Source organism: Thrips palmi, unplaced genomic scaffold (genome assembly GCF_012932325.1).
Source record: "Thrips palmi isolate BJ-2018 unplaced genomic scaffold, TpBJ-2018v1 HiC_scaffold_5, whole genome shotgun sequence".
NCBI lineage: Eukaryota > Metazoa > Arthropoda > Insecta > Thysanoptera > Thripidae > Thrips > Thrips palmi.
In genome coordinates, this window is record NW_023144632.1 from 12,790,945 (window position 1) to 12,818,825 (window position 27,881).

At 53.0% G+C, this 27,881-nt stretch overlaps 4 protein-coding genes and 1 non-coding gene across 16 annotated transcripts; 1 reads left to right on the top strand and 4 right to left on the bottom strand.

Annotated features, from left to right (window-relative positions):
• Positions 1–131: 131 nt before the first annotated feature.
• Positions 132–2,460, bottom strand: LOC117651112 (enoyl-CoA delta isomerase 2, mitochondrial-like). Of its 4 annotated transcripts, none has more exons than XM_034394876.1 (8): positions 2,384–2,460; positions 1,712–1,861; positions 1,376–1,487; positions 1,120–1,295; positions 927–1,047; positions 752–841; positions 534–674; positions 132–440 (listed from the first exon to the last, which is right to left on the bottom strand). In XM_034394876.1, the coding sequence occupies exons 3-8, from the start codon at positions 1,475–1,477 to the stop codon at positions 282–284; spliced, it is 789 nt and encodes a 262-aa protein (XP_034250767.1). In that variant the 5' UTR covers positions 1,478–1,487; positions 1,712–1,861; positions 2,384–2,460; the 3' UTR covers positions 132–281. The 4 variants fall into 4 exon arrangements, with proteins under 4 accessions (XP_034250767.1, XP_034250769.1, XP_034250768.1 ...); XM_034394878.1 differs by lacking the exon at positions 2,384–2,460 and adding an exon at positions 2,135–2,151; XM_034394877.1 differs by lacking the exon at positions 2,384–2,460 and adding an exon at positions 1,982–1,997.
• Positions 2,128–12,397, top strand: LOC117651111. Of its 8 annotated transcripts, none has more exons than XM_034394867.1 (11): positions 2,128–2,284; positions 3,461–3,940; positions 4,024–4,332; positions 4,430–4,578; positions 4,651–4,995; positions 5,070–6,852; positions 8,044–8,324; positions 8,420–8,595; positions 8,690–8,900; positions 8,984–9,127; positions 10,533–12,397. In XM_034394867.1, exons 2-11 carry the CDS (start codon positions 3,595–3,597, stop codon positions 10,701–10,703), a joined length of 3,915 nt encoding a protein of 1,304 aa, XP_034250758.1. In that variant the 5' UTR covers positions 2,128–2,284; positions 3,461–3,594; the 3' UTR covers positions 10,704–12,397. The 8 variants fall into 8 exon arrangements, with proteins under 8 accessions (XP_034250758.1, XP_034250763.1, XP_034250761.1 ...); XM_034394872.1 differs by having other exon boundaries at positions 8,131–8,324; XM_034394870.1 differs by having other exon boundaries at positions 4,024–4,308.
• LOC117651113 lies at positions 9,116–10,516 on the bottom strand. The gene is made up of 4 exons (XM_034394880.1): positions 10,137–10,516; positions 9,804–9,989; positions 9,473–9,724; positions 9,116–9,397 (listed from the first exon to the last, which is right to left on the bottom strand). The coding sequence occupies exons 1-4, from the start codon at positions 10,254–10,256 to the stop codon at positions 9,218–9,220; spliced, it is 738 nt and encodes a 245-aa protein (XP_034250771.1). The 5' UTR covers positions 10,257–10,516; the 3' UTR covers positions 9,116–9,217.
• A 6,581-nt stretch (positions 12,398–18,978) lies between the features above and the next one.
• On the bottom strand, positions 18,979–19,976 carry LOC117650504. 2 transcript variants are annotated; one of them, XM_034393978.1, is made up of 2 exons: positions 19,817–19,976; positions 18,979–19,633 (listed from the first exon to the last, which is right to left on the bottom strand). In XM_034393978.1, the coding sequence occupies exon 2, from the start codon at positions 19,613–19,615 to the stop codon at positions 19,025–19,027; it is 591 nt and encodes a 196-aa protein (XP_034249869.1). In that variant the 5' UTR covers positions 19,616–19,633; positions 19,817–19,976; the 3' UTR covers positions 18,979–19,024. The 2 variants fall into 2 exon arrangements, with proteins under 2 accessions (XP_034249869.1, XP_034249868.1); XM_034393977.1 differs by having other exon boundaries at positions 18,979–19,728; positions 19,817–19,963.
• A 5,130-nt stretch (positions 19,977–25,106) lies between these two features.
• Trnae-uuc lies at positions 25,107–25,178 on the bottom strand. Its single transcript has one exon. It is a non-coding gene; the product is annotated as a tRNA-Glu (tRNA).
• Positions 25,179–27,881: the final 2,703 nt, after the last annotated feature.

The following is a 27,881-nucleotide window of genomic DNA, read 5'->3' on the forward strand; positions in this document are numbered from 1 at the left end:
CTTTCTGGATGAGTTTGGACGCAGACTGGAGTATGGTAGCTTTCTCCACCCGTTCTCTGATCCTCGTGACTATCTCAAGCATGTACCGTACTTGGTAAGTTTCTTGGAAGCAAAGAATTAATGGGCACACGTTTCTTCAATGATATGACATTTATTTTCTAGACAATTGTATCACATATGTGAATAAAGTTTACTTTCGTCGTGATGTAATGTGTGTTCAGGTGATGCATACAATTTCACTTACAGAAAAATTTTGTCCATATTCTTACATTTAACTTGAATTACAGTTTACTACGTTTGGCGCTGAAAAAATTAGAAACAGCATTCATACAATCCTCTGACTGCCATCGCTCTACTAACTGTTCACATTCTTTGCGATTAGCTTCATAAAGAGCAGCACGATCCTGGGACCGAAGAAGTCGCTTTCCATAAATCAGAGACTAAAAATGTAAAAATACAATTTTTTTAAACTGGAAAATTTACAAAGCAAAAACACAATTTTCCACAGAACAATAACAGAAAATTTTACAAACCTTAGATGGTAATTGAGCAAGAGCATGTATCCGTTTCCAAATTTCATTCTCATCTGTGGGAGCATAAACTTCAGAAACAAAGCCCCAATTCAATGCTTCAGCTGAAGAAAGAACTTTGCCAAAACTCAAAAGCTGTGCTGCCTGTGGTACAATTAAAACAAAGGGAAATTTAACAAATCAATTGAACTTTGAACATCACAGTGTCAGATAGTACAGACCCTAAGAGGTCCAAGCAGCTTTGGAAATGTATAAGAGGAGCATCCTTCTGGAGTCAATCCCAATGCAGTAAATGGTGTAGAAAATGTAGCCTGGAAAAATTTTGAAGTAAAGAGATACAGTTATTTGAAGTAAAAAGTTCAAACAGTTCCAACATTTTCTTTAACATTCTCTTACATTATTTGCACAGTAGACAACATCAAACAAAGCAAGAGTAGTTGTGGCCAACCCCACAGCTGGCCCATTAACTACGCCAACCAAAATTTTGGGAAAATCGATGAATGACTGAACAAATGTCCTGAAAATTGAAGATCAAAATAAACCGTGGTTCAAATAAAGTGGTAAATAGAAAAGGGAAAATAAAACTGACCGTAAAATGGCAGCTGCCTGTTCAAGAGTTTTTTCCAAATCTGAGCCAGACCAACTTAGGTAACCACTCAAATCGTTACCACTGCAGTAATAACTTCCTGAGCCAGTGATTACCGTTACCACAACATCATTATTCAATGCACCGTCCAGCAAGGCTTCTGGGATTTCCCTGTACATCTGGGGACAGATTAGACAAGTGCTTAATGCATTCACTTTTACAAACAAAATAAGAATAAAATTGAGGAGTTGAAACTTACATCTTGGTTAATAGCATTTCGTTTTTCAGGACGATTTAGTCGTATCACTTGCACACCATCCTGAACTGTCACAGCCAAAGTTTGATAGGTTTTTTGGCTCATGCTGATGGATCTGAAAATTATTTTACATGACATGAGTAACAAAAAGAGAGACATGATATATGATATTAATATCATCTCTGACAGAATTTGAGTAAAAAACTGGCCCTTTTGAAGTTACAGTTGTTTCTAAAAAGCATACCTGTTGATTGTATGACAAAAAAAGTAGAAAAATAACAGAGATACCAAATATTAAGTTTTCTTGACTTGGAGCGTCCACGTATGCACGACACCTACCTTTGACTGGCTTATCTTGGGGGAAGAATGCCCAATCACTCTCCAGATCACTCCAGTAAAAAAATAACGGGAGGAAAACAAGCAAAAAACTGTGAAGTGTGAGGGACTCTTCGCCGGGGTGTCCTTCACAATTCACACCTCAAAATTGGACTGAAAGAAAATAAATTAAGTTACGCCATTAAAGGAGTCTCGGCGTGAACAGAACAAACGTCAGCCACGAACAAAGCTGACTTCAAAGTACGAAAGATAACTGGTACGAGTAATAATAACCAACAACACTCCCACTATCGTGGGAACGGATGTTGGTATTCGCACCAACACTGCATGAATGGTGAATTGTCCAACAATTGACCAACGGACTAAGTCATTCTATTTTTGTAAATTATCTCAAGTTCCACATTCTTGAGAGAATTAGTAAAAAACCTGTGGACTCTGAATTTCATTGGAACACCTTCCGAAGTAGATTTCTTGGCGTAAAGTTACGTTGGCCCCATTGCAGGGGGCATGTGTTACGAAATGGAGTAAACGCATTCTGCATGCGCGTAGTTTGACCGCCTTCTTGGCACTTTAAAGGTAAATGTACAGTCCCGATTCAAATTCAACAAAGTCTAGGACAACCAGACTTGTTTCTTGCTTTCCCTAAGCTGCTAGCTCCTGCCCAATCGGCCTTACTTTTTCGTGGTTTCGTTTCGAGAATCGCCTCTCTTCCCTCCTCCCTCTCGTGTGTCCGACGGTGTACTGCAGCCTAAAAAGTAGGCCTTGAAAACTTAGTGAATGGCTGAAGGAAAGCGCTTTAGCCGGGTTAAAATTTATTTGTGATGAGTCCTAAATGAACACTGGTGTAGTGTTTGCATTCCTAGTTGTGAAATTTTAGAGCCTCGATTGGTAGTTGCCGTTAATTTTGTCTCATCAGGTGACGGTCTGTGACGTAGCCATGTTAAAGGTGCATTTATTTACCAACTTTTTGATTTTTCGGCAAGATTAATGGAAAGTTTTTGAAAAGTAGGCCTTTATCTTTCGATGGTTCGTTATGATATTTTCTTAACTCTATCTAAATTTTTACATTGAGCGCGTATCTCATTCTGTGCTTAAATTGTGTAGCCCATAGTTCCGGGGTTAGGTTCGTCGTTTGACCAATAGTGCATCTCATATACTGTCAGTGTGATGCACTCTGTCTTATTCTACTTAGTGTTATAGTTGTTTATGAATGTTTCCTGCCTCTCCTTTTCACTATGTTCGGCAATTTTTTTTAAAACCTCACTTAGTTTCCAATACATGTTTCTATACTGTCCTCAAGTATCTGACCTCTCTGGATCACAGGACTAATTTTACCAACTGCATTTTTAATTCCAGTTGGCCTAATTATCTTAGATGAATTTATTTGTAACCACCGTCAATTTTCTAAATTCCATTTTAATATGTGACTTAAACTAAGGATTGTTAGTTTTGCACTTAGTATTATAATGAGGCCAAGAACGTTTTTAACTTAGTGACGTTACTTTCTGCAAGCTCTTCGCTTTCTTGTGTTTTCCAGTCCTTCAGTTTTCTTTGTTTTAATCATTTTCTTCGCTCTTTAGATCTTGGTTACTTCCATTTTGATTTTAAATAAATACAAGGTGGTCCTATGCATGCTACTTCCATTCTGCCACTGCTTTTAAAACGCAATTCACAGCTGTGTTAAAATTTTATTTTTTGTTTCCCACTGCTTCATTTATTTTGTTCTCATTATGTTTTTCTTTCTTTTTGCAGTTCCTTTTAAAATCAGTGGCCTTTATTACCTCACCAAGCTTTTATAGTGTTTGGTAGCTATGTATTTGCGCCTCTCTGGCAGAGCTTAGCGCAGTGTAAAATTGCACATTGCACAGCTCAACCAACACGTAGAAATGGAGCAAGATGGAGCCTCGGGCTTACTGCCCCTCTTGCCTTCGGTGCCAGTCCTTGTTCCGGTCACTAACCCTGAACAAACTGAGGAGCAAGATTCTTGTAGTCTGACGGAACTGGTTCCTGTGCATTCAAAACAGCATACTTCTGCTACTGACCGGATTCTGGCTGCAGAAGAAGAGTTGGTAGATGATCCAAATCCAATAGATGAGGACACTTCAGAAATGCTGGAAGATACGATTTCACCTTCCAATGACACTGGTTCAAAGACAGTTGCACCAGGGAGTCAAAAATTTGAGTCTCTTGGTGGACTAGTAGGGTCCAATGATATAGATGCAATTGCTCCTGGTATGTTGGTTTTGGGCAACTGTGGGTGTGTGCATATATCTCTGCTTCAAGATGTTTGTACTATAAAGTTGACTTTGTTTTAGATTTGTCGGCAGAAACAATGTCAGAAACTGCCTCAGAGACTTACTCTGAAGCTAACTCTGATGCTCAATCTGAAAAGAGCCAGCAAAGTACTACTTCATACCATCTACCACCTCATGTACTCGGGAGAACTGTTGAAAACCCGTCTGCTGACATCTCTCCTGGACGACGTGTACAAAAACCGCGACTGGGTGTGAAAGTGCCCTACCGGAATCTTACAAGCCAAATAGTCACACAGAATGAAATTGCCCAGGAGATTTTTGAACGTACTGCCAAAAAGCATCCTAGTATGGTCCAGAGTATTGCAGAAAGTTAGTGTTGCTGTGTCCAGTGGCATGAAAATATATACTTTTCATGCTCAATAATAGCAAGTTATACATTTTTAATATTTATCTTTCTATCCAATAGGTCCACCAGTTATCCCCAAAACAGAGATATTTACAAGGAAGTTGACTCAGCGTCTTTGCAGTTCCATCACGTCTTCTGGTACTAAACCCAAAGCACCAATTGTTCCCGACTCCATTGGTGGAGCTCTGAAAGCACTTCTACCAAATAAGGTTTATTGCTGTGTAATTTTTTTATTCCAAATTTTTTTTTTGTTGTTTTTAACAAGTTTGTTTCATTTGCAGCAAAGCCCTGCCATTGCTGACGGGATGCGCTTGTCCCCTGGTTTTACTTACAATGAGAAGGATAAGGCGTTGGACGATGCTGAGTTGCTGTCCATTTTAGAAGGTGATGGTGACCCTTTGTGGCTCCCCGAGAAGTTACTTCGGAAACCAGAGAATCCTGCTCCTGGTACTGCCCCTGTGGCAGCCGGGCAAAGTCCTGTTCCAGCACCAACCCCATCTCCAGCTCCTCCTCAACTTTCTCCACCTAAACTGGATCCAGCTGTTGAAAAAGAGCTTGCTTTGAAGCAGCTCATGGAACTTCCCATTGCATTTCCATCAAAAAAAATAGAAAAGAAGGATAAGCCGGTAAGTTGATTTTTGTGTCTTTGGTTTGTCTTGTAGATGTCTGTACTTCTTAGTTATTTGCTTTGATGAATCAGGAAAAGCGTCCGCGCAAAGGTGCTAAAGCGAGAAAAGATGCTGAAGAAGTTGCTCCAGAGCTCTCTTCAAATGTTCCCAACCCGGAACTTGCATCAGGCTTATCAAATGGAGGAAGTGCCGAGAATGCACCTCCAGCACCACCTGTGACACCGGGATCAACATTGCCAAGCACACCAGTAGCACCAATACCTCCACCCGATAATATTACTCCATCAGACAATTCAATTCAAGTAGAACAGGCACCACCATCAGTTCAAATTACTGCTAATTCTGGAAAGAAACCGTCATCAAACAGGAAGCGAAAGATGACTCCGGAAGTAGAAGCTGTACTGAAAAAAACAAAACTGTCCAAGAAGGAGCCTGTGCCTAATGCAATTCCAAGTGCAAAGACCAAAGGAAGCAAGGCTGTCCCCAATCCAAGCACTCCAGCTGACTCTGGTAAGGCAGTTGATTCTGGTAAAACACCTGAAACAGGGAAGAAGAAGACTGCAAGCAATAGGAAGACTCCTCAACCAAAGACTGATGTTGAGGTTGTTACCAATGGCAATACGGATAACAACAATAAAAAGAAGGTGGTAAAGAGAGTAAGTAAGGGTAAAACAGAAGATGAGACACCCAAAAAGACTGCTTCTAAACCACCTCAAGCAAAGAGTAAGACTCCTAAAGATGACAAGAAGTCTCCTCCAAGATCTCAAGCTTTAGCACCAGCAGTGAAGCAAAAATCTGGTGAGATAAACAATGAGGATGCAACAGAAGTGGCCAAGGATCAGCCAATGGAAGTGGATGAAGCAGTTCCTTCTTTGAATCCAGTTGAAGAGCATGCAGATGTTCAGCCACAGCAAAAGAAACCGACTAGAATCAATCGGGAGTTGGAGCACCTTTTGGGTGATGAGGGAGCAGTCAACATGCTCTATTCTGTCGAAGGTCACAAGCGGAAGGGCAGCAAAGACTTGGCCTTGAAAACTCGTCTTGTGAAAACTGCTGTGATGCGACTAAGCACAACCTCACAGGGGCACATGCCTGTTTCTCTACGGGCTAGACGTAGCATGAATGTAGCAGAGCCACCAAAACTAGTGAAGATGAGTGGAAATCGAAAACAAAGAAATCATTCTTCTGAATCCTTTGATGCCATGCGATCACCACCTTACTTGACACCAGTTGAAGGTGCTTCTCAGATGTTCTCTCCTAGACAAAAATTGACTGCCGATGACTCTCGCATCATTCGTCGTCACTCTTCAAGCAGTTCATTCTCAAGCCCTAGTGTGAGCCCTCGGAGAGTCAGTGTCGAAGAGTCAAATATGCAGCAAGCTTCAACTTCTCAGAGATCACCAAGCAGCCCAAGGAAGAAGGGAGTTCCAATTTTCATTCGTGACAAGGCCAAAGCGCTCACATATGATGGCAAGAAGAAACCCAAAATTCTAAATCCTGCATTAGACCCTGCCTTCATCAAGAAAAAATTATTGGAGCTTCAGAATAAAAAGTACAATTTATTGCCGAATCCTGCTGCGATATTAGATGCCCAGGCCAAGTCAAGTGTGGAAGTTAATGGCAGAATGAGTACAGCCACTGCAAAGAAACTGGCTAAACTTCATAAAGCTCAATTGCTCGCTGAAAGGAAGGCAGCTCTGGAACTTGCCAAAGCTCAGAAGGCAGCTGAGCAGCTCCTTCAAGTTCAACGTGAAGTGGAGGAACAGAACAAGGAGGATGCACTGCCAATCTCCCCTACTGCCATTAAGCAAGAGGGCAAAAAGAGCTCGGTGCAACTCAGCCCTGACGCTGCAAGTAAGTGTATTTTGTTTGCTTATAAACCTATCTACTGTCTTTTTTCTATAAGATAATACTTCAGGGTTCCTAACAAAGTGACTGGAGTTAGAGATTCAACCCAACTTTATAACTCCTATTACTAACGTTTTATCTCAGTACTTTCAAAGTAATAAAAAAAAAAAGTATTTTTATACATGTTAATTGCCCCTGTCGGTGATAGCTTGTCTGTAAGTTGTTGCAAGGGCAACTGTGATGTGCTGCACGTTCACTGCAGAACCTCATTGTGTCCCAGCCCTCATCAGTGTTTACCCGCAGAATGTAATTACTTGTTGCCACTGCATTGGTATGATACCCATGGCATGTGTTGACTCCACACTCCTTATGTAGCTGAAGTTGTTTAACTTGCTGTAGCTTCAACAATGCATTTCACTAGTGTAGATACTTTGATGGCAGCAGTCAATCACCTTATGCTCTGTAGTCTATTGGAATTAAATTTCACTTTGGTCATTACTTTTAAAAAATGCAATATCGGTGATTTTTTTTTCTATCTATTCTTTTGAAACTGGTAGTATAGATAAGGGTTGAGGTTAAAGATCTGGTAATATCTTAGCTTGCTGAATTGTGTTCTCGTGTCAAGAGTCCAATATTTTTGCATGGTCATCATGAAGCCTTAAATTATCAACCTGTATTCCTTTTATAATTTCTATTTGTTACTTACTATATCGCTTTCATACCTTTTCTTGGTATGTATGAAGATATTTGTTAAAAATAGTTTAGTTTCTACAGTATTTTCTCTTGTACTAATGATCAGTTACTATTACTTGCGAAATTATATGGCCACATCTCCTGATTTCTTAGCATTGCAAGCAAGTCAAGCCAGAAACCACCCATATTGCTATTGCTTTGCACAAATCTTTTACATACTGTATCTGCCATCACATTGGTGCAGTATAAGCTAGACACCTGAAATTCAGTGGTAGTGTGCTTTTCTCACCATCATAAGTCTGTCATATTTTTAAGCCTCCAGAGCATGGCTCTCTGGGTGTTGCAGTTCCTAATTAACCAATTTTCAAGTTTATTTAATAGAAAATGTAGTGGAATAAGGTTTGTTCTGCATGAGTTTGTAGACAAGTAGGCTGAGTAGAAGTGTTTGTACCTAGTGTAGTGCTGTTTTTGCACTGTAGTGGCAATATGTGATTTATTTTGCAGGCGAGGCGTGTGAGTGCCCCTTTGGTGTTTGCTTGGCCAGCTGTGCAACCTGCGTCACCGGGCCCCTATTTTGTGTGTCTCCAACAGGCTATTCAAACTTGCTCAAAAGTCTTCAACCTAAAGGGAAAGGTGGCTCTGTGGAAGAAAGGCAAAGAGCCACAGCAAGACATTGTGCGGGAACATACAACTACAAGGAAATCACAGTTCGTCGCTATGACAATATTTTCCATGTGATACTTGCTCCAGTTTCTACCAAAATGAGTAGCGCATTGAATATACAGGTATAGTGTCTGCCAACTAGCTGTTATATCATTGGATTCTTTGGATGTTAATGTTTCTAGTTGTTTCCATGTATTAAATTTTATATCTTTATTAGGTTCTTCGAGAACTTCGTGATGCTTTGCAACAAGTGCGGAAGGATGATCAATGTAAAGTGGTACTGCTGACATCTACTGGATCAATTTTTTGCCAAGGCATTGATTTATCAGCTCTTGTCCACAACAATAATGAGAAAAGAAAGACAGCTGCATTTGAAATGTCATTAGCTCTCAAGTAAGTTAACTTTTCTTAGGGCATTTCATTTGTTTTGAGTCATTGTTTTTGTTTTTTATTTATTTAATTATTCATTTTGTGTTTGTTCTTTCAGGGATTTTCTGAAGTGTGTTGCTCATTTCCCTAAACCGCTGATTGCTGGTGTCCAGGGATCTGCTGTTGGTCTTGGAGTCACCATGCTTCCCTTATTTGACATGGTGTTTGCGAGTGATAAGGCTACGTTCCACACACCTTATGCAGAGTTGGGCCAAGTACCTGAGGGTGGAGCAACTCTCACTCTGCCTCACTTGCTCGGACATACTGCTGTAAGTTGAACATCAAAGAATAATCCCGGCACCATTTTGTTTTCTGTTGCCAAGTAAAATACATGTTTTATCTTCTCCTACAGACAAGTGAACTACTTCTGAATAGCCGCAAGATGACTTCAAATGAAGCTCTGCAATGTGGGTTGGTGACACGAATTCTGTGGCCTGATAGATTCATGGAGGAATTGATTCCTATCATCAAGAAAATTGCTCAGCAGTCTGCACAGGTTTGTTTATTTTAGTTTACTCTCAAACATCTTATCAGTAGCACACATCTATAGAAGCAATAATTAGCAGCAGTAGAAAAAGGTTAATCCTTACTGTGGGTAGCAGAAGGCTTGGTAAACTTGCCCTTCATACAACAACTCATTGCCCTTGATCATAGTGCGATTTTTGTTCAAGCACATGTGCCCTATTGGGCATGAGCATCGGTAGTAGGTGGAAAAGTAATCAGCTCGAATGTTGCCGCAAAACTCTGAACTTGAACATTTTTGCATCTGAAACCCCAAAAGTGCAATAACAAGCTGAAATTATAAACACTAGTAGGGAAAAAGAAAATACGTAAGACTTACCGGTTTGCACATGTATTGAGTGACTATGATTGTTCCATTTTCTGGATTCTGAATCACTTGTTTCTGAGGCTGCTCTTCCCAGGCAAATGCAGATGGGCAGAAACATGACACATTAACTGACAATTTTCTTTCTTCTTCAACTGTTGGGGTGGGGCTCACAGGAGTTGATTCCAACTCTGTCGTTGTTATGGCCACTGTAAGGGCTAGCTTATTTTGGCCACATTCAGACAACTCACTCACATCATCACAAAACTGTAAAATACATTATTCATTGTTAGTTGTAATATTTGAGTTTTGCAAGTTCACGCAATGATGTCCCCGTCTCTTTCACCTTCAACTGACTTCTGTTGTCAAGGTGCATGGTTTTATTTTCTGGATAGTCCGACCATTCGTAAGGACATTCTACCCGTAAGCACCTGCACAATCTCTGTACAATTGGAGACATCCAGAACCGCTTGTGCAGCACACTACAGACTGCATAGGATGTGCATATTGGAAGGTCTCTTTCACTAATAGCCTGGATATCATTTTAATATGTTATTAGTGGTTTGATTGCCATGCTCTAGTTGCTCCGTAGTGGTCTGGTCATTTTTTTCAATTTTATGATAGTAATAAAGAAAATTTCATCCATTTTAAGTGTAAAAGAAGTGAGTGAGCTACTTACTGGGCCAGGGTACTCAAAATGGACTGCCAATAATTTCTCATCTATTGAAGCAAAACATCCCACTTGGAATAGTAAAACCGTCCCTGAAATTAACACATTGGAGAGGATAAAAAAGTGCATGCTGCTGCCTTGCAAGACTGTGCTCTTCTGTCCGGTATTATTAGACCTGGGTTACGCCCTGGCTGCTGCCAGGCTCAGCAAGATTGTGTAAACAGAGAGATGCTTCAGTTTGTAAACAATGTGGTTCTTTTCTCCCTTTGGCCCTCTTCCATCCTTCTGCTGATGAAGAAGAACATATATAATGATTTTCTCCTGTTCATCTAGTTCTTCAGTGTTTTTTCTTGCCAACTTTTTAATGCCTGTTGCTAATTTTTTTCTGCTTTGTTTGTGTTTTAGTCAATGGAAGCTACGAAAGCTCTTCTCAGACATGGACTCCGCACCAAATTTGATGCTGCTTTGGAGTCTGAAACACACCTTCTTGTGACACATTGGACAAGTAAAGAGTGTCAGACATCTTATCAGAACTGGATGGATAATGGAGAAGTTTGTCTTCAACGAACAACTTGAAGTCAATTTGAACATTTTCTTCCATTTCTTTTTAACTAGACTACTTTTACTCTGCCTTTTAGTTACTCTTTTCATCCCCAATCTACCTTAGATTAGTTTTGGAAGATCAACATATTGCATATTTCTTTTGTCATATTGTTTTCATTAGAACACAGTCTTGTGTTGCTTTCCTCTTTCATCAAAAGTTTGTGTTCCAAGTTTAAGTTAAAGCAACTGTGCTTGTGTCTGGTGTGTAATGTGTGGCTTCCTCGGAAGATCGTTGAACTAGTCTAGAATCAAGAAGGTATGGAAACCATAAACTGTATGTACATAAATCATATCATTCATCTGAGTACTGTTTCACTGCTTTAGCTTCTTTTTTTTTCTGGACTGTGTAGACGTGTTTGCAATGTGCTGTTATCATTTACCTGTTGTACAATAAGAAATATATCAAAAGTTAATTAAAGTTTGTACATACAATGTTATAGAAATTTCATTTGTTGCAGTATATTTACAGTCTAAATTTCTTTATGAGAACTTTAAAAATGTTATGTCTCTTTTTAGTATGATGCCAAGTTTAACTATTGTGCATATTCTCTGAGCATAAATTTATAGCTTTGAAAGCAAAATGTTTGTATTGGGTTCTATCAGTGATAACCTTTCTGTCTCTTTTAAGTATGATGCCAAGTTTTACTATTGTGCATATTCTCTGAGCATAAATTTATAGCTTTGAAAGCAAAATGTTTGTATAGGGTTCTATCAGTGATAACCTATAGAATATTGTACCACTGAAACCCTGTTTTTAAAATGTTATGTTTGGTACTATGAGTTGAAGAAAGAGATGACTGTACTGAAGGGAAATAAATGATAACATTACTGGAAAGGTGTAGTTGTGCAGAAACATCTGCAGTGTCTAAGACACCAAAATGAGCAATAGACAGACTTTTTAAAATGACAAGGGTATTACTGTAAGTTTTCTGCAATAGAGTGTTATTTTGGTAGATGTATTGATTCAGAGTATATAGAAAGTTGACAATCTTTTGTATTGTAGTTTGTTCATGTGACTGATGAAAAATTCTTTTTTATTTCTTGTTTTTTTTTTTTTTCTTAAAGAGCATTCTGATTTATTGTTGATGTAGGCATGTATGTAATCATGAGTTGCTGATCTCTGTTGTGTTTTCCTTACTTTTGTTTTAAAGAAATTGGACTGTAATTCAAGTTTCCACGTAGATGGATCCAAACGGAGTATTAATTTGTTTTTATTTTCTCGCCTTTAATTTAATGCACTGCATACTCTCCTGTCACGCATTAATGCCAATGTGGGCCTTATGTTTTATCACTGTTATGTGCCTTCTCCATTTGTATTAGTGAAAAATTGTGCCTTTTTGTTAGCACACATGTTTTTGTGTGTTTTCTCAGTTTTGTATGCACTGTAGAATCATTTATTGTTTTTTAATGTTAATCTTTATAGATATCTCAGTTGTCTGATTTTTCAATATAAATCTCTAAATTAGTTCAGTTAAGATAAGAATCACTTGAAAAATTTGGCCTGCACTGTAGTGTTTGTGTAAGAAGTACATCTCAAAGCAATTCTATTTGAAGGCTGGCACTACTTTTTAAGAGTCTGTTAAACTCCTCACTTATGAGCATAAGACCCGTCCCTTATGCTGTAAATAAATCAATGATGAATTAAATCTTATATATGTGGAAGTAAATACTGTATGAGGACTTTTGTTTTCCCCAACCGTCATCCATGAATCACTTACAATTTAATACAAACACCGTCAGTGGCTTAAATTCGTTCGAACCGGTGCAGTGCGTCCAGCGGTCTCCGGCCTTCCCCCAGGCTACCACTGGCTCAACGATACAAATACTAGCACAGTCCCTCTTCGTTGGACCATTTCTGGACCCTTTCTTGCACTAAATGCGATCCCTCTGCCGCCACACCAGACTTCTTAGGGAGGAGGCGATGACCGCCCCGAAGCACCTGTCCCAAAGCACCTGAAAATAGGCGACCCGCAATGCATGTCTCGGTAGGTAAGCAAACCCCCCGGAGGCCACATAAACCACCAGGAGGATCGCCAACCACGCCTGCCCGACGCCTGCCCCACGTTCTCCCTAACTTCGCGCCAGATGACTTGTCCTCGCGGTGCTGCGCGGCATGCCAACACATGGAAATGGTGGCATGCGATGACGGTGTGGCCATGACATGACGTGACAGGGCGGTGTGGTCCTTCCCCGATTGGTCGTCGGCGCGATGGCGCGATGGCCGGGGCGGTCGGGACGGCTGGGGTGTTCTCGTGGCGCGGGGACTGGTCGGGGAGCCCGGCCAGTGGGGCTGCTTGCAGCTGACGCCCCTGCCACGCTACGCGGTGCCACGGCCACCGCCACCCCCAGACTCGGCTCGGCGCATTACACTGGACAGGCGAGCGGGAGCGGGTTGCCTGGTCTCGACCGGTCTAATGCATTCAGTCGTTAAAGGATGAGAAAATTTGGCGGCTCAACACTTCCACAACCTACTGCCCGACACGCCGACACCGTGGGGAAGGGAAGTTGAACGGGTAGACCGGTGTTTTGCAGACACTGCACCAACAGAGCCAAACCCACACCTTGCGATTGGTGAAGCGGCAGCGGGCGAGTGGAGTTTGACTTAGTTTGACTCCCTGCCGCGATTGCCATGAACACGGCTTAGGTGAGGCTCAGGTGAGGCTCAGGAAGTGGGGCCGCAATTTTTGCACGAGTCGGAGCAGCGGAGTCTTCGGAGTCTATCCTCGCAAGGGACAATCGCGAGCGGAGGGACCTCCCTTCAACATTTTTGTAAGGTACTTGTCACGAAAGAAGTTGCGCCTCCCCGCGCCTACCACCCCAGCCATCGCCTCTGCGGCGGCGGGGTGCTGCGTTGGTTGTCGGTGTGTGGCGGCGAGGGAGGGGAGGGGCGCGACAGTTAGCTTTTAATCTGCATACACTATCCGGCGGGGTTGGCGGCCACCAGGCGCCACCTGCACTAGCAAGAGGGAAGAGCATCCCTTGGGGGACACCGCTCCCTCCCTGCCTGCCCCTGACGACCCTGACGGCCCTGACGTCTCGATGCGACATATGCTCCGTTGGACTCCCCGTCCCGCCCCGCCCCGTCCTGCCTGCCGCGCGTTCTCTGCTTTGCTCCTGGGACCAAGGCGGGGCGGGGCAGGCGGGGCGTGGTGTGGCGGCCGCGGTTGCGGGTTCGATCCCCGGCGGGGGAAGTTGCCGCGCCTCGACGGTTTGACGGCTTGAAGCATCGTGCCCGCTCTGCGGCCCGGCTGCGCGGCCTTCGGCGTAACGCGCACGCGCTCCCTGCACCACCGCGGCGCCGTGGCGTCTGGGCGGGGCGGGGCGGGGCGGGGCGGGGTCTCTTCCTGCCCGTGGCCGTGCCGCGGGTGCAGCGTAAAGGGCGTCCGTCCCCCGACACCCCAAACTAACGAAGGCGCGCTTGCAAAGCTCTTACTATGATGTTGAAGAATTGATCGGACACAGTGCTTTGCAAAGAATTCATTTTATTTATTGAATACTTCAGCTCGGCAGGAAACCGGACACAGTGCTGTTGTAGCATGGTAGCCTGCAGACTGGCAAGCGAGTGGATAGGTCGACTGGACACAGTGTTAAAAAGGTTGGCTTAATTTCTTCATTCCCCAACTATTTGCAGGCGACTGAACACAGTGTAATTTGAGCTGGACTTTGTGTCTCTTACTATGATGTTGAACATTGCAACAACGGGTGCAGCAGCTAGTTCGGCAGCTTTTTCTCAGTGCAGGGGCTGGTCTGGGGTGCTTTGAGCTGCTTTACTTGAGCCCCTCCCCGCGCGGCCTAGCAGGGCCGGCAGGGCCGACGCGAGCGGAGCGCCCCATTGGCCGTGCTTGGCGCCGCCCCAGGGCTGGGGCGCGCTTACCGCGGCGGGGTGGGCCGACGGACCGCGGGGGTGGGCATAGGGTGGGCGTAGGGTGGGGCGGCTGAGGGCCCAGGGGCTGCATCGATTTCTCCGCCGTGCCGCAGCCAGCCTGCCAGCCCCTAAGGCACATAGGGCCGCCTCGCCCTCGCCCTCGCCCGCAAGGCGCACTCGCCTTGCCTGGAATATGGAGTCCGCGGTCACCGTCTGCACTGCGGCACTGCACGCTCATTGCAGACTCATTCGACGCTCTGTCGCTCTCGCACCCGAACGGAGCGCCCCATGAGTGCGAGGGAGACAGAGCGACGAAAGCGCTGCTCGTCGTAATCCCCGCGTTATTGCGAGTCAAGCACGCGGGGAGCAGCCTCGGGTGCAGCGCCGCAGCGCGCCTGGATTTGCGTGGCTTGGCGTGGCTCGGTGGGCTCGGCCCGCACGTCACATGGCGAGGTGGCGGTGCAGCTAAAGGGGCCCGGCCGGGCAAGGCTTGGCGGCCACCCTCGGCCACCCTCGGCCACCCTCGGCTAAGCGCTAGTTAATGAACCCGGCCCGCGGCCCGCTTCCCGCGCCCCACGTCATCGCCGACTTGAACCGCTTGTTCGCGGTGGGGATCCGTGAGAAACGGCGCCAGGGCGGCTGTGTGGACGCGGCGGCGGGATGACGACCGCCTCGACTCGACGGCCACACGAATAACAGGCAAAAGCAAAAGCACGGGCCTCTTCGTGACCTTGCGTATGTGAGAAACCGGCCCAACACTCACACGGGAAAGGGTGATGTACCGTTCGGCCGCCGCCCTGCGCAACGCGCCCGGATGGCATCGCGCCGGCGGGTTGACGAGGCGGTGTCCGCCAGGGCGTGGAAGACCACTAACGGGAATGACCCCGCGCCCCGCCCGACTTCATCTTCCTAATGGCCTCGGTGGTGCGGCCCAGCTCGGCCCAGCCCCACGCACGTGCAACTACGAGTCCCCTCGCCTTGCCCGCGCGTGGCGCGACCCTGCGCGACCCCCTCCGGGGCGGTGGTGCTCGGATTCGGACGGATAGGACGGATTCATCGACGAGAGTGTCTTCAACGAAACTGGGGTTGAGACGGGGAACACGGTTTCAAGGCGTTCCGTCGGCTTTCCTGCGTCGAGGTTTCGAGTGGCGACGGTGAGATGCGGTTGGTTCCGCGGCTCAGCTCAGGACGGCTCAGCTCGGGAAAGCTCAGCTCAGGAAGGCTCTGCGGCTCAGCGAGGACGGCGAGGACGGCGATGACGCACCGGCCGCCCTGCCTTGGCGTGCCTTGGCCCGGCTCCCCCAGGGGACGGATCGCGGCCGGAGCGTGGCGGCCGCGCGGCGCCTCCGCGGCACGTGCCTCGCGATGTTCATTAGTGCGGCCCCGCCCCGCCCCGCCCCGCCCCATCCCTCTCCGGGCAGTGCGTGCGCGGATTATTAAATGGATACTAAAACACGCTTGATTCGTGTTTTAGCGTCGCGCAAAGGAGACGCCCCGCCCCGCCTGGCCCCGCCGCGTGCAGCTCGCTCTCTAGCGGCGTAGAACCTCGTCGTCCTGCTACCCAGCCTGTCAGCGTCCGTCCCGCGAGGCGGCCCTGGCCGGGCCTCCGCTGCTCTCCTCTCGGCCAGCGCGCCGGCGGAAGGGAAAATATTGATGTTCCCACAGAGTCGTACATTGGCGGGGCCGCCAGGCCGCCACTCGTCGCGCTGGTGACGGACATGCTTCGGGGCGGAGGAGTAAAACCGCGGCGTCTCGCGGCGGCGCGCCGGTATTTTCGGATTTTCGAGCCGGGATATCGGCGCCAGAGTTTCTGCACGCGCAGACTGACGAACGGAGAGCCCCGCCACGCCCCGCTCGGCCGGCGCGACGCGAAGCATGCTTCCGTTCTGGCGGGTGCGGCGTCCGGCGTGTAGCGCCCGGCAGGTAGGCCGTCGCTGCGATGCAGCGCACGCGTGCGCGACGGATGCCTAGCTGCCGGGCGATTGCAGCCGGAGCCTGGAAGCCGGACCGGGACTTACACTTATTTGGTCTCTCTTTCGTCCCGTCCGCCGTCCGCCGTCTCCCCCACTGCAACCTGCTTCTCACGCGGCGCGGCGAGCGTGGCGCTGCCCGGGGCTCGGAGCCTCCCCTCCTGCACCTGCACAAACACCATAAGCCGCTACGGCGCAGCGAAATTGGACGCTGGGGCCGCGGGCCGCGCGAGCGCCGCGGCGTGTAGGGCCACGCGACCGGCACGCAGCACGCGGCACGCGGCACGCGGCACGCGCGCGATAGACATCTACTCCGTGGGGATGGCGGGCTCGGCGCGCCCGGGAACGGCGGGGATGCACGACGCGGCGATAACCACCGCCGCCGGCAGGGGCGTAGCCAGAGCCAGGGGCGTAGGCGGGGGCGTAGCCGGAGCCAGGGGCGTAGCAGGCGCAGCAAGGGGAGTAACAGGGTGTAGTCAAAGAGCCCTCCCGAAGGACCGTCTCTCTGTCTTTGGTGTGAGAGAGCCCGGTTCGGCGAGAGGCCTAGCTAAGTAAGGGTCGTGCTGGTCGACGTGTCCGCTGGCGCTCCACTGCCTTCTCCCAGATGGGTTCTACCGCGGCTCCCACGCCGCGCACCGAGCGGGGAGGAGGAAAAGTGAAGGGGGTGGGAGGGGGCAGCCACGCGACCGGAAGCGGAACCCATAGGCTGCTGAGACAAGACGCATGGCCGCACCCCGCTCGTGTGTGTGTGTGTGTGTCTGTGTGCGCACCACGTCGCGGGCCGCGCCGGAAGCGCCGCCAAGTATAGCGTTCGGTGGGAACGGGCGCTCATGCACGCCCAGCCCGTATGCGGCGAGCTGCGTGCCGCGGTTGCTGCCGTTCGAGGGGCAGTGGCAGTGGTCACCTTTGTCGCCTTTCGTGTTGGTCTCTCCCGCCTGTCGTGCCATGAATGTACCATTCGGAGAAGTGTACCTGGGAGGGGTGCCAGAGGGGGTACATTTGGTACATTCATCGCGCGATGGCTGTACCCTCTTCCGGTCGGATTGCACATGGCTTTGAGGCGGCGCGTCGCGGATGACTCGGCCGACACGGCCGGCACGCGCCTCCCCGCGATAAAAGTGATGAGGCCGTGTCTGTCGGGGCGAGAGCCTCGCCGGCGCCACGGAGCCACGCGGCGCCACGCGGCCGGCCGAGGCGGAGCGCGGCCAAATATCCGCGGAAGCACACTGCTAAAAAAGGGGGAAGGGAAGAAAGAGTCTTTTCGAGCGAGGGGAATGTCTTCCACTGAAATGTCTCACATTGTTCGTAGAGGGAGACGGCGACGGGGAGGGTGCAGCATTCCGCGAGCAGCGACTAGCGTTCCATCACGTCCAACTTTCAGACTTCTTTGGATGAATTGCCACGACGAGTGTTGGTTGAATTCTGGTCCGGGTCGATTTCACACTTTGACCGCCCTGGCACAAGTTGCGACTCAAATCGGACTCCTTGAATTTAGTGTATCCGTGGTATACCCTGCTTTGTGCTGCCCGGTGCCCGCGGCCGGTCATCCCTGGTCACCCTGGCCATCCCATCCCTCCCTGCCGGCAGCGCGGGTCCCTTCGCCGCCCCTCCGCCGCCCCTCCGCTCTACACCGCTCGCTGGCTTATTGATCGCACTTGCCTACCCTCCAGGGGTGGCACGCCGAGCGGCACGCTCTACCCGAGGCCCTACAACGGCAGCGGCGTCGCCACCGACGCCCCCGTCGGCCCCGAGCACTGCCGCCACTGCCGCCGCGTCGACGACTCAGCGACTGCATGCATGCATGTGCAGTGGTGGCGCTGCGTGCACTGGCTCGACGGGAGGAGCGGTGCCGAGTTCATTTTGGCCCTTTGTCCATTCATTCTGTGACGCAATTGCAATTATCCGGTGCCTCCGCGCGGCACGATCTGATTTCAGCCTTTCGGACAGACGGCCCGGACGGCCCGTGGGGCGGCATTGAATTTTTCATTCCGTGTGGATGGACGCGCGTTCACGGCGCGCCTCACGGACTCGCGTCACGCAACGCGCCGGCAGCCCCGGTCACGGCGAGCACGCCGAGCACGCCGGGGAAGATGGCGAAGAGACACCGCGCCGGTCGAAGGGTTCTCTGTCCAATTGTTTCTGTGACTTTTCGCTGTGTCCTGTGGGGAGGGCTGACGAGGCCTTTGTGCGGGGGCGGTCGTAGAGTCCGGGGCGTGGCGGGGCGGGGCGTGGCGGGGCGGGGTGGGGCGCCCTGGCGCTGAGGCGCGCGCTCACCGGCTGCACTGCAATATTAAAGCCCAGCAAACAGTGGGGCGGCGCCCGGCGCGGCTTCGCGTGCCACCCGGGGCGCAGCCAAAAATATGCTACAGAGTTTTGAAATTGAAGTTTTCCGCCGCTCAAAAATTTCATTTTGAGATTGAGAAGTGGTTTTATTGGCTTCATTTTGAAAAAGTCTTCATTCACATCGCGTCACCAAAGCCGTGAGCGCTTGCCGAGATGACATCGAAGATGCGACGGTCGGACAGGGAATCGAAAGTGTACGCGGGCAAATGCGGCCGGCACTTCTTGTTGGGGCACATGGCCTGGTTGGCGCAGAGGGGCTTTCCCGCCCACGCCTTGACGTAGTGCTCGCAGTTGCACCGCAGCAGGTGGTAGTACACCGGCCGGCCGAGGTGCTCTCGCGCCCTGGCCACTGCCCTCGAGCCGAACAAGCCAGGGCCGCGATTCGCACACTTTTTGACGCTGCTCTTGCCGCCCCCCTCCGAGAAGTGGACCTCCTTCACCACGTACGAGGGCGAGCCGGGCTGCACGTTGATGAAGAAGCCGGGCGTGTCGGAGGCCAGCAGCCAGTGGGCCACGGGGCCCATCCTGCACCAGATCATGTCGCCGGGGTTGGCGTTCATGTGCTCCAGGGAGGACAACGCTGCTGCTGCGCGGCCCGCCAAGAGAGCCACTCTGACGAGAAGGAGAAAGAGCGTGGAGCGAGCCGCAGCACCACAACCTTGTCCTTGGAATGGTCTCAAAGATACGGCGCGGTGGCGTGCCAACATTTTGTCAGTAACTGGTCACTGGAACATATGACAATTGTGTATTCCCCTCGTGTATTTCCCTCGCTTTGTGTGTACCTTTCTTCTTTTATCAGTTCAATCAGTTCAACGTCTGCCTGCAAGGAACAACAAATGCATAAATAATTTTCTTGCAAAGAGCGCGTAGAACAGCTGCTCGCTGTGGCGATGTTTTCGACGACTTACCGAAAAAACGGGGAAGAATCATGTGCTCCCTTGAAAGAAACAAGCTGCAGCCTCCGTCTTCTGAACCTCTGAACTGGTTGTGATTGTGCAGTCTTGAGCGTCTCGGACCCTCGAGCTCTATCGCGCCGCAAGCGTTGCCCCCCTCCCCTTGCCGCGCTCTGGGACAGCGTGAATCTAATCGAGCAACGGTTGCTTCCGCCAGCTTGCGATAAAGGTATTTCGAAAGAGGAAAAGACGGCGAAGCGCAGCGATTCTATGTGCTGTTCAACTAACGTCCCCTCGCCGACTCTCGGGTGCACTCGTAATGGATGGGAAGATGAAAAATAATTCGACCAACCAACCCTGCGAACCCTTTCGCTTCACCATCAAACTTTTTCCTGCCAATGTTTTGGTGAGTGACATCGTCAATTATAGATTTCATCACGGGTCCAACGCGGTCCATTTGAAAACAATCATAGACACTCGCAGAGTGAGGGGATAAGAAAGGGGTGGCGATGCTCCTCGCCAAATGGTCTTCGGAGGCGAAAACGGCAAAAACGGCCAAAACGGTGAAAACTGCGCCGGCGATTCCGCGGCGATCCCTCAGCGATCTGCTCCTGCATGATGAATGCGCTGCGCGCCGCGTATTGGAAAGAGAGAGAGGGAGAGGGAGAGGGATTGAGAGGTGGATCGGAACGCTGCAATCAAATATACAGAGCCGCTCGGTGCTGGAATGGCCCGCCTGCATCCCCGAGTCCCCAAGGGCATGGAGGCATGGAGGCAGCGCGCGGACCGAGTGCATTTTCCCCCTTTCCGCGCATTTTACGCGGGTCTTCGCGGGAGGAGCGTCAGGGGACCGCGCGGCCGGCCTCCGTCAGGGTGCTGGCAGCAACCGTGAAACCAAAGTGTCGGTGGGAGCGAGGGTCAGCCTTGGGGCCAGCCGCCGCGTCACTTCGGCCGAGGCGCCGCCATCGGCATGCCATCGGCATCGGCCCCCGAGGAGCCATGGTCGCAGCCGCCAGCCGCATTTTGGGGGAAGCAGCACCAGGAAGTTGCGGGGTAGCGCAGTAGCGCGGACGAGGAGGCAATGCACGACAGGGCAGTGACGTCGGAAGAGGCATTGCTCGGGACAGGCCATGACCATGAGACGCCACTACACTTGCATGCATGCACTGCTCTCAGGTTCATGTACAGGTTCAAGATCCGACAGCCTCGACCGAAAAGATCGACATAGGCCAACAGGCGGCCTGGTCGTCAACGCGCTCGCGACATTTATTTGTCGGCGCCACAGTTGTCGCTGTTGCGGTGGAGGAGCGGCGCACCATCCCGCGAGGGAAGGCCGCCCCCGGCCGCCCCAGGCCGCCCCAGCGCGCTGCAGCGTCACCGGATCCATCGCGGGGGAGGAGGGCGGGGTGGCGCCGGGTGGGTAATGCCGCTCTTACATTCATGAAGGGAGCAAGTCAAGTGCGCGCGCCATTCCCCTCGGCGAACACGTGCGCGGCTCCGCGACCCTCCCCCCGCCGCCCCGCCCCGCCTCAACGACGGCCACCCCGGCCTGCGCGCCCTGCGCCCTGCGCACAAGGGGGCTCAACTCCAGCCGAGAGGAGGCTGCCCGGCTGCCTCGCCAGCAGTGTAGTGCTGCGGAGCTGGAGAGGGCTGGGGCGCCACGCACCACGCGCCTAGTGCTGCCAAGGACCCTCACCCATCGTTTTGTCCGATCCGTTAATTTGTTTTGATCATGTTTGTTCTCCACTTTTAAATAATTTCCAAACACATTTTAACGCAAAAATAGAGTACCAAAAATAAAATCAAAACGATAAAGAAAATTTCAGCGAAAGAGGGCACCCCGGCGAACCGGCCCTCTTCCCTGCGGGAGTGGTGCTCACCAGACAGTTCCCCCATCTCATCACAGGAGCAACCTCAGAGTTAAACCGCAGTGGCCCCGTCATTGGTCACGTCATCTGTGATGTGGAGGAGTCCTCTCATAGTAGGCCAGGCTGCCACCTTTCTCAGTAGTTGGGTTTCGATCCCCGGCCCCCTTCCCACTCAGGGGCCATGCTACTGGTACTCAGGAGTCTGCGTCACCCTGCCCAGCAGCGGAACCACTGGGCTATGAGAGGCACACTGGACGCCGGCCGATTTTGTATACTTGAACCGCCTTCTTGCGATGCAAGCTTGGTCAAAATATTCGATACCGTACTGAGTACCGAACCCCGGATCCCGCAGTCGGGATCCGACGCCTCTGCGCTCTCGGCCACCACGGTCCGTGGGCAACGCTGGGCGAAGGGCAGGCTTTGAAGCCGCTGGTCCGAACCGTATCGTCAGACAAAAAGAGCGGGAAGCTGGTATTCGATCGCTCGATCCGCGTGTCGGATTGAAACATCTCTACACGTTCGGCCACCGCGGCTCACTCGTTCAGCCGAGTGGCGCAACGGGTCCAAACCGCATCGGGAAAACCACTCCTAAAATGTAAAGAATTGCTGGGAGTCGAACCCCAGCCCCTGTGCGTGATCATGATTTCCTCGGGATGCCACAGTGTGGAGCCACGAGTGGGACCTGCAGCATAGTCGCTTGAAACAGCGGCGGCCGAGCGCGCAGAGGCGTCGACCCGCACCTCCGGGAGCTAGGGTTCGACTCCCAGCAATTTTTTACATTTTGGACATTTCCGGACAGTGCCGGGTGGGTGTCGAACGCCGAACCCTCCTGTCTCTCGTGGCACCCGCAGCTTATGAGATGAGATATGGTCAGTGAAACGGATTGCTTGAAGCCAAAATATCGCCCGATCCTTTCCGCACTTGGCAACCACGGACCACGACGGTCAAGGCAACGGGTTCGAACCACGATGGGATAGCCAGTCAAAACACGAAAAGAATGATAGGACACCCCACCTTTCTTTCCTCATCCCTCGCCATACCCTTGGTCTTTCCATCTCTGGTGACCCCTGGTTTTACCCTGGGCGCGTTCCACCACGCGGGGTGTAGCGAGCGGCGGTGGCGGGTGGGTGTGGCGGGGTAGGGTGGGTATGCCGGAGGTGGCGGGTGGCGGGGTGTGGGCGGGGTGTGGCGGGGTGTGGCGGGGTGTGGGGGGGTGTGGCGGGTGTGTGGCGGGGTGTGGCGGGGTGTGGCGGGTGTGTGGCGGGGTGTGGGCGGGGTGTGGCGGGGTGTGGCGGGGTGGGGTGGGGGGTGCGGGTGTGGCGGGTGTGGCGGGGTGTGGCGGGGTGTGGGGGTGTGGCGGGTGTGGCGGGGTGTGGGCGGGTGTGGCGGGGTGTGGCGGGGTGTGGCGGGGTGTGGCGGGGTGTGGCGGGGTGTGGCGGGGTGTGGCGGGGTGTGGCGGGGCGGGGGGTGTGGCCCCGGATCCAATAAGCGAGGTGGCCGGTGGGCGGGCGCTGGGGGCTATGCATTCCGACCCTCCCCGCCAATCAGGCAACCCTCTGGCTGGCGCGCTGGCGCTTCGCGTCGAGCTTCGCGTCGAACCTCGCGTTGACACGTGCGCGGCTGCCGGTCTCGGCGGGGCCGCCTAGTACGGTCCAGAGTGGCGGTCCAAACGACGACGGGCCGGCCTAAGGCCCCAAGAAACTCGTCCAGCCCCTTGAACCACAGTCCAACGGCCAGGCTGGCCAGGATGGCCAGGCCGTCGGCTGTCGTGCTCTCGAGCGGCCGGAGGGTGAGCCGGGCCGGTCTTCCCTCCTTGTCTACCCTCGTCCATCCTCGTCTCCATCGCTCTCCCCTCCCCCGCCGCCTTTTAGCGCCACCCCAGCGGCAGAGCGGCCTCCCCTCGCGCGGTGCGGCGCGGTGCGGCGTGTATGAAGTCATCTCTCAATCACTGTGGCGCAATTTGCGCCGATGTAGCCGTGACGGGGTGGGGAGGCTGGGCCGTGGTAGGGGCGGCCGGATAAGGCCCCGGAGGGAGAAGGAGAGCGAAGAGAGCCGGGGTCCAGGGCCAGGGCCTAGCCTCGCGGCCAGGGCTATGTGTGGCGGTGGCTTGTCCTCCACGGGCGGAACAGAACGACGCGAGCTTGGTGCGGGCAAACTGGAAAACGACAGTTGTTGCGGCCCGCCGTGGTGCCCGCCGGCCTGTTTGCATGACGGTGGCCTGGCGGAGGCCTCGGAGTGTCTCTCGGAGGACAGATGGCGAGCCCCGTGCGCCTCGTCCGCCGCGTCCCCGTCGGCAAGCCGTCGGCCACTCCCGGGAATGCATCCGTCCCTAATGAGAATGCGTGTCGGGGCTGCGAGGCAAACCGCTTTCGGCGCGCAGCCCGCCGTGCACAGCGCTAGCGTGCTAGCGTGGCGCCAGCCATGCGCCAGCGCAGTGCAGCGCCGCGCCGCGGGGACGGTGATTTCCCATGAGATGCCGCCAGCCGGCCTCCCGCCCGCCCCGTCCCGCCCGCCGCGCCACGCTAGGCGGATTGCGGGGTAGTGTTTCGACCGCAGGGTCAGGGCGGGACAGAGACATCACCGGCCACCACACCAACGCCTGCGCTGGCTTCGCTGGCTAGCCTCAGCTCACCCGGCCGCTCAGTACGCCTGGGAGGCAGGCATCCCCTCGGACTCGCCTGCGCTGCGGGCCGGGCGGGGAGCACGGCGCGCTGGACTCGACTCGCCTCGCCTTCCTCGCCCGCCACTCCGCCACTCGGCGGAACGATGAAGCGAGATGAAGTCACCGGGCGGCGTCCGGTGATTGGTACTTCGTGGCTCGGGATTGCTCTCTATTGTCCCGCGCTTGTTTTCCAGCGATGGACTGACGCGATACTGATGGCAAATTACGCGTTCCTCAAAGCCCTACAGATTGAAGGTCTTTCAAAACGTTGAACGCGTTTCCCTGGCGGTCCCGACTGACTCCTCACCGGGGCCAGGGCCGGGGGCCGAGGCGGCGGGGCGGTGGGGCCACGGGACGAGCCAGCGAGCCAGCGAGCCAGCGGAGCCAGCGCAGCGCCCGGGCCGCGTTCAAGGCTCAAGGCCGCACGGCAACATTCCTGTTTCGGTTGTTCGGGTGACGCCGTACCTCCTCCCGGTACCACCAGTACCACCGCGTATGCAGCCTTGCCGTGGCTGGAAGGCCGAAAGGCCCCACGCGCCGAGAAAAATTCAACACACAGAGTAAAGTGTCAACACAAATTTTGATAACTCACAAAAATTACACAAAAATTTCCCACTTACCACTTACCGAAGTGTTTCTATCGCGTTGTTGCTTTCACTAATATTTGAAACAGTGAAATGGTTTCTGTACCATGTGTAAAAATTTTAATCTCGTCATTCGTAAGTTACTTCTTAACCGAACAGAAACGTTGGACCAAAAAGCGGGAAACAAAACATTCCGGTACCGGGAATCGAACCCGAGCCTCCTGGGTGAAAGCCAGAAATCCTAACCACTAGACCATACCGGATTGGTGTGGAGGGGGAGCCCACGGCCAAAACTAAAGCGGTCACGACGCCGAGCCGCTGCTCCTGCTCCCCTCCCCTCTGCGCCTGCGCCGCGTTCCGCGGCCGTGCTGCGGTGAGTCACCCGTGCGGCGTGCGGGCATCTCTCTCGCGCTCACATCTTCCTCCCACAGGGCTGATCCAGGCGATCCGCGATCGGAACTTTTTTGGGAGGGGATTTGATTTGAAGTCGGTTGGAACGGTTCGACGTCCGAGCCACGCACTTGTGGCCAAGAGTCCCTCTTTCTTATGCCATTCCTGCCTCCGTTCGCAAGGCGTTATCTCGAGTAGACATTCAGGCGGCATCGACGGGCACGGCACGCCGCGGCCGCCGCGGCCAAGGGGCGGTGCGTCGCCGTCGTTTACACTCCAGGAAGTGCGTCATTGTGGCGACTAATTCGCTGTTGCTGCACCGCGCACCGCGCTGCGAGGCCGCGCACTTCAAACAGGGGGTTGGGGCAAACGGCGAGCCGCGTCGCCGCGTCGCAGAAGTCAGTCAAGGGGCGGCGGCAGCGCGGCAGCTGGGCCGTGTGAGGGACTTCCCTCTCGTTGCAGAGCATTATTTAGGACCCCAAGTCGCGTGCACTAAAATTAACCGAAGTTTCCTTCGGTTTGTCCTGCCGGGGCGTTCCGAAGGGGCGTTCCCTCCCCGACGGCGGGCCGCGCGGTCGCGGCGCGGCGCTCGGCGCGCCACCCTGAGCAGCTGGCTGTTATTTCTGAAGGCACACATGTTCATCGCCGCGCGCCGCACGCGCCCGACGGCCAAAGACGGCCGCGGCCACCGCCGCGGAGGAGCGCAGCGAGCGCGTCGTCGTCTGGATCCGCGGCGTGGCGGTGTTCACCGAGAGCGGCGAGAGCAGCGACGAGCCATCCGGTATCCGCGATGGCACTTGGGGCCGCGGCCACGGAGAAGGCCTGCACCGCGTGCACGTGCGGGGCGGAGTCGCGCGTGCGGAAGTCGCGGAGAGCGGGGAAGGGTGCGCCCTCGCGCTCGGCGCTCCCCCAAGCAAGCCTCAACCGCAATGCGTATCTGTATCGGCGCGACCGGCACAGATTGCAATCAGGAAATGCAGCGCAGTGCCCCTCATCCCCGGCGTGCGCTGTGCGTTGCCGTGCCGAGTGGACATTTTGTGCCAAGCCTCTCCTCTCTCGCTTGTTGTGACCCCTTTTGTGTTTTAAACGGTTAGAGTTGGCGAACGAGAAAAAACAGACCGCACAAAGGGTTGGTTACCTCCTTCGTCTGGAGGGAGACATCGCGGGCCCCGTGTCGCTTACAAGTTTGCGGCCGCATTCATGGCCGGAAACGGAAAGAGAGCGAACCGCGAATCAGCCTCGATCAAACCGCGACGGGCCGACTCCAAGACGCAATTTCATCCAGAGAAGGACGAAAAAGCGACGGGAAAAGTCCGGGAGAGATGTCACGACGTCGGCGGACGGGGTTTCCCCTGACGTGGTGTTGTTGTGCGACGACATGGTGGCACCAAACAGACTGGGTAGCGCTTGTAGCGCTCGGGAACCGGGGATGGGGATCCCGACGGACGTCGGCCAGACAAACGTACAGCACAGCCCGGGCCAGGACGGGCCAGGCCAGGCCGGCAGGGCCGCACATGTCGAGGGGCGGCGGGGCCATGGCGGGGCGTTAGCGTTAGAGTCCCCCTTCGCGGCCGCCAGCCCGCAGCCCGCAGCCCGCAGCCCGCCAGCCGCCACAGCTGCTTGCTGCCTCTGATGCCTTTGCTGCTATAAGCGGCTGCGGCGCTGCGGCTCACGGCGACGTGCAGCTGTAGGCAGCTGTGGTCTCCGTCGGGGCGGCCGGCGTGAGCGTGCGCGGCCTGCGCGGCGCAGCCGTCGCGGGCACAATGACTGCCCTGTTCCACGTGCTCTGGCCTTTGCCAGGTTTGCCTGTTCGGCCTGTTCAGACCGAGTTCACAAAAGGCCAGCTCACGCAATGCGCGGCGCTCGGCGCGCTGCGCGCTGCGCCCTTGGCGGCGCCTTCCACTGCCAGCGTGCCGCGGCGGTTCTGGACACGTGTGTACACGTGGGTACTGCCAGGCGGCTCAGCCGAGGGCTCAGCCATCGCCCGCGGCCTGGCCGCCTTGCCGCTTCGCCTTGCCCCGCACACGTGCACCAGAGACACTTTTGTCCGCCCCAAGCCGAAGCAAGCCGGCAAAGCGCGGCCGCCGCTTCGAGTTGACTGCACGTGCGCGGCGCGGGGAAGGGGGCGTCGCGACGCCTCGCGGAGTGGAGCCAGCGGGGGCGTCGGCTGGGGGCGGGGGCGCTGGGCCCGACGATTATTGGTGCAGGAGCGGCTGCTGAGCTATTGACACCACGCCGCGCCGCTGATGCAACGCGTCCCCAGGCCGCACCCCGCCTCACCGCCCCACCCCGTCCAGGTGTCATCGCGCAAGCAAGGGGAGGGGGAGGCGGGGGGAGGCACGGCGTCAAAGGGGAGGCTGCGTGAATGGGCGCTGCCTGCGGGGCGAGCGGGGCGAGTGACGCAGCCGCGTCGGCCAACGCAAATATTATCGCTGGCCGCCCTTTATGGAGGGCCAGCAGCAGCATCGCCGTTCAAGGCGTTCGATAGGTTGGGTTATGCGGTCTAGGCATGCGCTAATTACTCAAAGGCATCCCACTGCACACCTTACAGGCCTTACAGGCCTTACAGGCCCTAC

Excerpts from the sequence above, each read along its gene's own strand:
- LOC117651112 (XM_034394876.1), bottom strand. The coding sequence starts at position 1,477 with ATGAGCCAAAAAACCTATCAAACTTTGGCTGTGACAGTTCAGGATGGT. Across the intron at positions 1,296-1,375 it reads GAAATGCTATTAACCAAGAT|ATGTACAGGGAAATCCCAGA; the intron begins GTAAGTTTCAAC and ends ATCTGTCCCCAG. Across the intron at positions 675-751 it reads AGCTGCTTGGACCTCTTAGG|GCAGCACAGCTTTTGAGTTT; the intron begins GTCTGTACTATC and ends ATTGTACCACAG.
- LOC117651111 (XM_034394867.1), top strand. The coding sequence starts at position 3,595 with ATGGAGCAAGATGGAGCCTCGGGCTTACTGCCCCTCTTGCCTTCGGTG. Across the intron at positions 3,941-4,023 it reads TATAGATGCAATTGCTCCTG|ATTTGTCGGCAGAAACAATG; the intron begins GTATGTTGGTTT and ends ACTTTGTTTTAG. Across the intron at positions 8,325-8,419 it reads GTAGCGCATTGAATATACAG|GTTCTTCGAGAACTTCGTGA; the intron begins GTATAGTGTCTG and ends TATCTTTATTAG.
- LOC117651113 (XM_034394880.1), bottom strand. The coding sequence starts at position 10,256 with ATGCACTTTTTTATCCTCTCCAATGTGTTAATTTCAGGGACGGTTTTA. Across the intron at positions 9,725-9,803 it reads ACAACAGAAGTCAGTTGAAG|TTTTGTGATGATGTGAGTGA; the intron begins GTGAAAGAGACG and ends TGTATTTTACAG. Across the intron at positions 9,398-9,472 it reads CTCAATACATGTGCAAACCG|ATGCAAAAATGTTCAAGTTC; the intron begins GTAAGTCTTACG and ends TTGGGGTTTCAG.
- LOC117650504 (XM_034393978.1), bottom strand. The coding sequence starts at position 19,615 with ATGTTGGCACGCCACCGCGCCGTATCTTTGAGACCATTCCAAGGACAA.